This window comes from Danio aesculapii, unplaced genomic scaffold (assembly GCF_903798145.1).
Source record: "Danio aesculapii unplaced genomic scaffold, fDanAes4.1, whole genome shotgun sequence".
In the NCBI taxonomy this organism is placed as follows: Eukaryota; Metazoa; Chordata; class Actinopteri; order Cypriniformes; family Danionidae; genus Danio; species Danio aesculapii.
The window spans coordinates 9,454-20,526 of record NW_026613701.1 but is presented as its reverse complement, the minus strand read 5'-3'; the positions used below and the strand labels follow the sequence as shown (position 1 = coordinate 20,526).

General features: G+C 35.3%; 1 protein-coding gene across 1 annotated transcript; it reads left to right on the top strand.

The window, feature by feature from the left end:
• Positions 1 to 2,045: 2,045 nt before the first annotated feature.
• On the top strand, positions 2,046 to 10,621 carry rpl35a (ribosomal protein L35a). Its single transcript, XM_056452591.1, has 5 exons — positions 2,046 to 2,110; positions 2,577 to 2,614; positions 4,870 to 5,022; positions 7,138 to 7,282; positions 10,554 to 10,621. The coding sequence occupies exons 2-5, from the start codon at positions 2,604 to 2,606 to the stop codon at positions 10,575 to 10,577; spliced, it is 333 nt and encodes a 110-aa protein (XP_056308566.1). The 5' UTR covers positions 2,046 to 2,110; positions 2,577 to 2,603; the 3' UTR covers positions 10,578 to 10,621.
• The last annotated feature ends 452 nt before the right edge of the window (positions 10,622 to 11,073 follow it).

The following is an 11,073-nucleotide window of genomic DNA, read 5'->3' as shown; positions in this document are numbered from 1 at the left end:
TTTTACCCCTGCTGTGCATGAAGTCATTGTGATGTTTGTCATTGTTGTCATATTTGTGTTACATTTCAATAAAAAATGTTCAAAAAATAAAAAGACTCCCTTTATTATGAGTTACACCCTTACATTTTATATTTACTGTATGGAAATTCTGCCATTTTAGGTTACTCTGAGGTAAAGCAACAACAGGACAGGCAGCTTAGAGGACAACAAAAACATTTTTACTACAAAAATACTCCCTTAGTAATGACCAAACATTGAACATTAGATTTAGTGTCCTCTCTAATCAGATCCCTGCTTCAAACCATTTGAATATAATGTACACTCACTGGGCACTTTATTAGGTACACCTTACTAGTTCCAGGTTGGACCTTCAGAACTGCCTTCATGGCATAGATTCAACAAGCTACTGGAAATATTCCTCAGACATTTTGCTCCATAATGACATGATAGCATCACACAGTTGCTGCAGATTTGTCGGCTGCACATCCATGGTGCCAATCTCCCGTTTCACTATCCCAAGGTGATCTATTGGATTGAGCTTTTGATGACTGTGGAGGCCACTTGAGTTCAGTGAACTCATTGTCATGTTCAAGAAACCAGTCTGAAATGATTCAGGCTTTATGACCAGGCCTATCCTGCTGAAAGTAGCCATCAGAAGATGGGTACACTGTGGTCATAAAGGGATGAACATGGTCAGCAACAATACTCAGGTAGGCTGTGGCGTTGACACTATGCTCAATTGCTACTAATGGTGTGGTGTGTGTTGATTGTGTGTGTAAAAATTGGTGTGTGTTGCCTGTTGTTGATTTAATAATGGTTGAAATTGGTTATTTAATGGTTATTATAGACTGAAAACGCATATTATAATAATATAATGCATCATTAATCAATTAATCATACCACATGTGTTTGGACTGTGGGGGAAACCGGACCACCTGGAGGAAACCCACGCGAACGGAGGGAGAACATGCAAACTCCACACAGAAACGCCAACTGACCTAGCCGAGGCTCGAACCCGCGACCTTCTTGCTGTAAGGTGACAGCACTACCTACTGCGCCACCACGTCACCCTGACATGACGTGTTAAATTTTTAAAAAAATATTCATTCATCCATAATTTTTCTTCGACTCAGTCCCTTTATTCATGAGGGGTCGCACAGCGGAATGAACCGCCAACTTATCCAGCATATGTTTTACAAAGCAAATGACGTCCATCGTGGAGAAGCTGCAGATGGAAGAGGTCACCGGCTGGTGTACAGGCTGGCCCTTCAGGATCAATGCAAGGACTCATCTGTCACTGGGGACTTACAGGAATCAGTCTCATGCTCTTCACTCCTCCATGACCACCGCAGCAGCTGCTCAGGATACGGCCTGGTCCAGGAATGTGGAAACCTTTGGAATGATAAAAAAAGACTAGCAAAAATGGAAAATGGTTCAAACTTCAATTGTTCAACATCAGTTGTGGCAACAGAAAGTTAACATTGGCTCAGGTTAAAATTGTTGGACTCTACCTAGTACCCCAGATTCAAAGATTGGTCAGAGGCTTCAAATAAGTTCAAATCAACTTAATGAATCAAATGGATAAAGCATAGGCTACATGTCCCAGGGTGGCAGATATGAGGTTAAAGCACAAACAAAAGTTCATATATTTGATTAAAACAGGATTAATGCATAAAACCAAGTTAGAAAACATCATAAATCCTTCAAAATATATCAATACATTGAAAATCTGGATATAATTAGCGAGGAAACTCCAAGTATATGGCTAAATGAATAAATAGCCTAAATAAAAAAATGTAACTACAACTAAAAATATATAACAGATGTGCAAACAAAATAGATATAGAATATGTTTTATATCTGAATATGATATTGTTGATGAAAATAATGCATATAGGTTAATTTGGAAGACAAATAAATATAATAATAGATATATTTGAATGAACAACTGTCCTTTTATTTGCAAGTAATTTAGTTATATCGACGAAGAGACGTAAATGAGGAAAATCACGCTTTAATTTCAGTCAGGCAGATCTTCAGCCGCCGCTGCTAACATTTTCCCAGCGTTCCTTGCGAGCGGCCTTTTCCTCCATTTTTGAGATAGAATCAGGTGAGCGTTTTACAGCTCGACTTTTAAAATGTGATGTTTTAGCCTCATGAGATGTAAAGTAAACCACGATTTACACTAATATCGATGAAAACATAAATTAAGTCCATATACAGATGATTTCACCACTGTGTGACGTAAGATGCTTTAGATTTTAAACGGATTGTTTGATCCACTCGGCTCCAGCTAAACAGACCAGGAGCTTATTTCGGCTCCTCGCAAACGTGCCGTCAAAACAAGAATTTAAGCATGTGTTTTATATAATAGTTACACGTCTGGGGTTCTTATTTCTAGCACGTCATAATAACTATGAAGTGAGCAACGTTGTGTAAGAACGTGTTAGCATGTAGCATAAACATGCAGCGCCTCAGACACCTCTGTAAACAGTGTAAATGTATTGAAGACACAACGAGTGAACATTTATTTTCATCCCCACACTTAAAGTTGTTTGTGCTTTTTGTTATTTTAGGTTGGTTAGCCTGGTCAAATCATCACAATGCCCGGAAGGTAAGACCCAAAAGCTGTCAGTGTTGTAAATCTAGAGTTAATGCAAGTTGTGATTGAAACAAATGACTTTCTCAGATACATATTTAATTTGAATTGTAATGAATGCACCTTTTTTCGAAGTACATATGGTGTCTTTGGAACATTAATTCAAGTTATCTAAAAAATTGTGGGATGACATCTATGCTATACATGTAATACATGACTTATGTAAACATATTACATGTAATAAAAAGGTAAAGTTGGTTTTATATTCACACATTCTGACTTTTACCTTAATATTCTTAATATCCTATTCTAAATACAGCTTCTTTCATAAAGTTAATCTTTGGAGATACTAAACCGTGAAGGCATATTAGCAGCCAATGACTATCAAACTACAACATTGTACACAGTCAATAAAATAGTGCTAATGTTGTTTTTAAGTCCTGTTTACATGCCATTTCAGACCGAATATTCAAAGTAGATTGGTAAACAACATGGTGTGTCACAAGTTGTCACTGAACTAATAAAGACTTATTGTGAGTCTTAATATGAGTCATTTTTAATTTTTTGGGTTGATATTGTTGGCCTATTAGTTAATAAACGACTCTTTCAATAATATATATTTACAATAATCATAAAAGTGCCATAACTAATATTTTGAAAGGCTTTTTTTTGAGGAGTGAGCCCCTTTATTTTGGTTTTGTATTGTTAATATTTTTAATTTACTTTATTGTTGTTTTTTCATGCATATATTTGTACTTTTTGGAAATCTATTAAGATTTTTTTCTAGCTATTGTTACTTGGTATTGTCTTTCAACCATAAAAACATTGAGGTGAAGTTGATTATATTCACACATGCTGACTTTCTCCTTGGTAATATAAATTCAGAAAAGTATTCTTTGCGAACTCTAAATCATATTAGCTGCCAATGCCAATTAAACAGTGCTAATGTTATTTTGAAGTCACACTTGAATACGATATCAGACAGAATATTCGAAGTAGCGTGGTAAACAATATAGGGGCTGTACCAGAAGTTCATAAATGAACGAATGTGTGAATATAAAACCAACTTTACCTCAATTTGAATTTTTGGGTTGATGATATTGTGGTGTTGGCCAATAACCTAATTCATAAACCACTTATTTTACTTTCTAGAGAAAAAGATTTCTTTAAGTCCCTAATGCTTATGTGTTATATAAAGCCCCATAACTAATGTATTGAAGGTGTTTTAGTGAAAAGTGAGCCCCTTTATTTTGGTTTTGCAGTTTGTTATAATTTATTTTATTTGCTTTAGGGTTTTTTTTCCATGTTGATTTGTACTTTTTGTAAATCTATTCAGATTTTTTTAGCTATTGTTACTTGGTATTGTCTTTCAACCATAAAAAAACATTGAGGTAAAGTTGATTATATTCACACATGCTGACTTTCTCCTTGGTAATATAAATTCAGAAAAGTATTCTTTGCGAACTCTAAATCATATTAGCAGCCAATGACTATCAAAGTTCAACATTGTTCACAGTCAATTAAACAGTGCTAATGTTATTTTGAAGTCACACTTGGATGCGATGTCAGACAGAATATTAAAAGTAGCGTGGTTAACAATATAGGGGCTGTGCCAGAAGTTGTCACTGTTCATAAATGAACGAATGTGTGCATATAAAACCAACTTTACTTCAATTAGATTTTTTGGGCTGATGATATAGTGGTGTTGGCCAATAACTTAATTCATAAACCACTTTTTTTACTTTCTAAAAAAAAGATTTCTTAGAAAGAAGTTTATGCATCATAAAAAGCCCTTAGTCTATTAAAGGTCTTTTTAAAAAAAAAAGTGAGCCTCTTTATTTTGCCTTTGTACTGTTTTAATTTATTTTATTTACTTTGTTGTTGTTTTTTTATGTTGTGTTGTACTTTTTTTGAAATCTATTAAGATTTTTCTAGCTGTTGTTAATTGGCGATATGTTCTTTCAACCATAACAAAACAGATGAGGTAAAGTTGTTTTCATATTCGCACATTCTGACTTTCTCCTTAATATAGTATTAGAGAAGTATTTTTGCAAGTTCTTAATAATAAAATCAGTTTAGCAGCCAATAACTATCAAAGTACTCCGTTGATCATGTCATTTTTACATGCTATTTCTGAATATTCAAAGTAGCACAAACAAAAGAGGAACTGTTAAAGGTTGTCACTAAATGAACGTGCGAGTATTAAGCCAACTTTACCTCAACTTTTGTACTTCAACATGGCTGAAAATGATCAAACTGTCTGTTTTTAGGCTGTGGAGCAAGGCCATCTTTGCTGGCTACAAGCGTGGCCTGAGGAACCAGCGTGAGCACACGGCTCTGCTGAAGTTAGAAGGAGTTTACAATCGCGGCGAGGTCGATTTCTACCTGGGCAAACGCTGTGCCTACGTCTACAAGGCCAAAAAGTAAGTGATGAATGTCACTGCTGTGTGTTTATCGGACAAGTAGCATGAGTTAGGATAAGTTTGAGCTGGTGTCTCTGACATTTTATCCTACATATCAGATTATGCTATCCACTGTGTTTGAATGGTTCTGAGGTTGGGGTTAGGGATTAGGTAGGTTAGGACAATATTACAGCTTCATATCACACTACCCCACATAAAAATGTACACTTGTAGCAAAATATGATGGGTAGCATATTGATGTTTCGTTTTGAATGGGAGGTAGGACAGTCTGACAAGGTTGGACAAATCGACAGAACACTAGTGTAAGTTTCAGACAGTATGATAATCTTGCATCAATATATCAAAAAATCTTTATAAATTATCTAGTTTCTATTAAATGTCTGGGTAAAAAAATAATAAAAAAATTTCCCGCATTGAACACTATTTTAAGAAACGTTACATAAATTTTGTAACGTAAATGTGTCAGGCTAAATAATTGAAATAAATCATTGACTTCTGCTTTATTAGTTTTAAAGACCCAGATTTTTAGAGTTTCACAGAATTTCTAGAGTTTTAAAACTAAACCACGGTAAACCTTGAAACCAGTTATTCTCCCATGCCTAGTGTGATTATGCTTTGACACTCTCTGCTATGATCACTTTAATAAGGGCAGCACAATATTTGAACAATCTTAAAACTGCAATAGTTTTTCTGTGATAATATATTGCTAAGTTAATTTATATGACTGAGTCAAATAGCTGTATTTGGGGGGGAAAAAGCTAACTTTAGATTGATTGGACTGATTCTGTAGGCCATTAAATCGTGCATAAAATATAAGGAACAAATTACATGCATAAATGAAAAGTCAAATTGAAAGTCAAGTTTTCTGTCGAGTCAAACATTATTCAGGTACAGAAATTAAATAAATGTAAAACATCACGGCACATCTTCATTGTGTTTATATAATTCAATTATCTCTTTAATCGTTATTTAACTTAAATACAAGTTAAAGTACCTCAATACTTTAAATGATCTCAGCGCTTAAATGCATACAAACTATAACTTTCAATTATTATTACTCTGCAGTCACAAAGTCCAGTTTTAAGTAATTTTTATTGTTTGAGCTTTTATTTATTTTAAATAGGCCAAAAAACACTGTTTATGTGTGTAGCTTTGTATAAGTGTATTATTCAATATAAATTAAGTTTCTATATTTAAATGACATAAAATTACTTTCTTTTTTTTTTTTTACTTGTAATGTTTTGGAAATGTATTAAGTATTAATGGCTTTTGTGAATGACAAAATGTGACATTTAAACTCCAATGATTATTAGTTATACTAAACAGTACTTTCAATGAATAACTAAAACTACAATTATATCAATATAAACCCCAAGTGTATACATGCATGTATTGCACTCTATATGGCATTTTATATTCAATACTATATTGGGTATGAGAAACTAGCTTTTGTTACCAATCAAATAAAATCTGTTTAAACCAAATATATCCTAGCAATGCAGAATTGGCACAAACGATCCATAGTTTTAAAAACAATCGAGTGTTGCTTGCAGAGCATCAGTTTTGCTTTGTGTAGCTTTCATTGGCGAAATAGAGCGTAAACATCCACACCGACATTATTGGGTTTATTGATCTGTTGCATGGAATCAGTCATATGAAAGCATGCTGATATTTGTTCTAATAAAAGCTGAGCTCTTGTCATGCTGCTGAACTTTAACGATATAAATAAGAGCAATTTTTGCCTCTGTATCTTGAGATTTCTGATTGTGACTAATCATAATTCATTTTGTTGATGCAGACAGTGAAAGCAACATTCTGCAATATTGATAAATGAAGCTATATTCTTCATTCTAGAAAATAACCATTGCACCTGTTCCAGAGGTGGACAAATAAGCAATGCAAAAACAGAAAAGTGACGTTTTACTGCTGTTTTCAAAATTAAGTGTACTGTATGGTGATCATTTGTGCATCGTGAATTCTAACATGAACTTTAAAAGCAGACTCATGAATTAAGATGACACTTGATATGATGCTCAGTTTAGTTTTTTAATGAATAGTGCTTTTTGTGAATTGTTTGTTGTAGAAGTTTAATTATATTTTAAATTTAATTAATAGGAAGACCGCAACACCCGGTGGTAAACCCAACAAGACACGCGTCATCTGGGGTAAAGTCACACGCGCTCATGGAAACAGTGGAATGGTTCGTGCCAAGTTCAAGAGCAACCTTCCCGCAAAGGCTATCGGGCACAGAATTCGTGTGGTAAGAGTCTTAAAGTTTTGTCTGTCTGAAAAAGATTTTAGAGCTGGTTTTGCTTTGTTTTTGGTAGTGTGCTTGGTTCATTTTAATTTACCCATCATATGCATTCATTTAAGATGTGTTAGGACGCTTTTGCACTGCATGGTTTGATTCAGTACTGCTTCGTTTTGGGGATTTTATTTTGTCCCACTTCGGTTGATGTTCCAATCAAGCCATACCTTTACCAAAATGTGACACAAATTCTGCTGGTCATTGATTGGTCCAAAAAATACTAAAACTGCAATATTTAACTGGTCAGCAGCAGCCACTGCTGTATTGTTTTTTTGCATGACTAAATTTTTATACCACTGCAAGAAAAAAACACCTGAAATGGCAGCATCGTGGTATGCAGAAGAGGTACAGATCTTCCTCTTATTGGTTGCTTAGGAGTGGATGAACGTGATGTCACAGCCATAGAGATGATGCAACTATATTGATAATTCCACCTATTTAAAACAGCAGTAAAAATGCAAACTGAACCATACCATAGGGTAGGGATCTACATTGATTCCAGATCCAGCTGATTTAACAAAACATGCCAAACTTCTTGCTGGTGGCCTGATAGGCTCGCAGCAACAATAAAAAAAAGTCATTGTTTGATTTGAAGCAAATAAGTTTAAAACGCCTAACCAGCATTTTGAAGCGTTAGCATATCTCATAATCTATTCAGATTAATATGTATATATATGGTTCTTTTTCTCTCAATAACCAAATGTTTAACAACAACAATGGGTGTAAAACGAAAAGCTTGGGGTCATGTTAAGGTCTGCAATTCATGTCGAAAGAATTCATAGTTTAAAAGTAGCTTGAAAGGGATAGTTCACCCAAAACTGACAATTCTATCGATTACGTATCATTGACTTTTTTTTTTTCTTTCTTTTCTTTATTCTGTTGAACACAACAGAAGATATTTTAATCAAAGCTGAAAAACGGCATGCATTGACTTTCAAAGTATTTTACTTGCTATGGAAGTCAATGATTACAGGTTTTCAGCTTTCTTCAAAATATCTTCTGTTCAACAGAATAAAGAAACTCAAATGTTTGGAGCAAGTGGGCCGAATAAACAGGTGGTCATTTGTGTGCAACTTATATTTATGATTTGTTTATGGGTAAAACAAAGACCATGCGGGTCAGGTAGTTGAAATGGTAGGCTACAAATAATTAATTTGTTATGAATTAATTCTTCATAAATAATTAATTCACCTCCGCCTATGCCTACGATGCCATCCACCGTCGCGATGTTTCACATTAGACATCGCACAATGGCAAATTGTTCGACATCGCCCACCCTATCATGTACATGTGTTGTGTGATAAGTCGATATATTGATTATTGTGACGGGCCTAATGACCGTGTTCTGACTAAGCAGCACACACAGGGTTTTAATTATTTTTTTCATATGCAGGGCTTGACATTAACTTTTTGATCACCAAGTTTTCCAACTTTACTAGCCACTAGCCATTTTCACTAGCCACAATTTTGTTGTTGGGATAATATATTTTGTGCATAAATTTGACTTTGACATGCTAAAATGACTTGATTTAGGTTTTGTTTTCTCACATGCCTCATTCATTTAGTTTTTTTTGTGTGTTGTGTATGAGCTTGCTCAATGAGCATGAGCAAATGGGTTGTGGTTTCATAGTGTCACATTGCAATTCGCTTGCAATGACTTTTCAGGGCTCAACTTTCTCTAGCCACACCAAAATAAATAAATAGAAAATAATTCTTAGCCCAACATAACCGCCCAACAAATACATGTTATATACAAATACATGCTAGTTACATTTCAAAGCAAGGATGCTTTGCGCAAAGAACTTTCTTTCTGAAACTTTTAAACACTCGTGTGCGTCACATCACCTGAAATTAGCCCTGACACTGAAGCCCTCGTCAGTGCGTCAGGATCGCCTGTCTCACTGTGCACATTATCATCCTCTTACAGTGTTTCCTCCAGGATTTTTTCCAACTGTGGCGGCAGACCTTTCACACAAATCTACCAACTACCCATGCCGTTATTTCAATGACAAATGGAGAAGTGTCGTTAGCACAGTATTACAAGTCCAGATCGCATTTATGTAATACAAGCATGCTAATCTTTTTGCTTGCGCACCGATTTCCTCTGCTCGTACACACAACCTCTTGCACACCCCCTCAAATATACACTGCTCAAGCACAGATCATCTTGTGCGCTCTCAAACAAAGCTGCTGCAGTGCGATTTAGCGCACTTTATGTTGTGAGTATGTCTCCAACATTTATTAGATTTGCTAACAATATTTATGAATGTCTCCAATAGACCTACAGAGCACCATTGATGCTTGCTGAAGTAAAGTGAAACGGCTATAAACTCCAGCAAGATAGTCATTGTTTGCAGAACCATTTACTTTTACCTATAAATAAATGTAAAATGATGGAAACTGCTCATATTAACTGAAAGCCATGTCGTGTTTGCTGGCCTCACGCATCACGCACCGTAACTCATTGTCACTCACTCCATTAAGTGCATTGTGTCTGACATTGCATCGCTAAGTGATGCAATCTCAGCTTGCATCATAAAGGCTGCATCCAGATACTATTGGACCTGTCAGTCAGTCAGCATGTAACCTCAAAGGGCCAAACAAATAACGCACAGCACTACTTTGATTACAGAAAAGCTGGCGCTGTTATAATTCACTTAGCTTTGAATAAGTTTTGGTGCGATTTATAACCCGCTATTAAAAACAACAACGACTGAATGTTTTGAATGAGAGGCTGTAATGTAGCCGTGGCGGGATGAATTTTGGTGTGGCGCTCCCTGCCATGGAGGAATGAATGTAGCGGAAACCATGTCTTATTCGGTGTTCATCTACTTTCTTTTATTAGCACTGTTATTATTGTCATCTCTCACGCTGGCCCCTCACTGTTGAACTCAGTTTTTAAATGGTGGTTTTATTAAAACGCAATCTTCAACAAGCCAAAGTGGCTAGTGGGAGTGCCTCTCCAACCCGCCACAGCTTAAATCTACCTGCATTTGACGGGTTGGTGGGTGTTAATGTCAAGCCCTGTTCATATGTGATATTTCAGTGCAAATGTGTTTGTTTAAATGTAGTGAAAGGTTTAGTTGTAAATGTGTAGTTTTAAAGCTGTGAATGTTGTATTTAATTCACTCTTTAACTGTCAATAACCTATTTTATTCTCAAGTTTAAATACCCTAGCATTGAACATTTGTCTAATTTTGTGGGTTTTTCTTTTGTCTTACAGATGCTGTACCCATCTCGTGTATAACATGCTTTTGTGTACAGACAATAAAAAAAGTGAAAAGGTTTAAATTGTCTTTGTGGTCTCTATTTCATTTTTGTAGTCCTCATGTGTTAAAGAACTGAAAATAGACATTTCACCACTTCCTTCATGACTGGGCCTTTCGACCAGAACGAGTCAAGATTTATTACAGATCAAGAAAGCAGGAAATGCAGATGGAAAAATACTGACTGCTGGGTAAACGAGATGAACTGCTGAGCATGTCTGAAGCCGATCAGGGATGTTTAATCTTCAGACTTAACTTGTCCATTAATGCAAATCTGAGTAGATTTCACACTGAAAGTACATGGGATGAGTCTGATATAAACAAGATGCCATGTGACTAGATGTAGATATCTTTCTTTTTGTTTTTGTATATTTGAGGTTCATTGTTGGGTAGTAAAGTAAGTCTGACATGGTACACTTTTACATGACTAAAAGGAAAATATGTAGTATTTGAATTAGTATTTATTAATACAGTGTA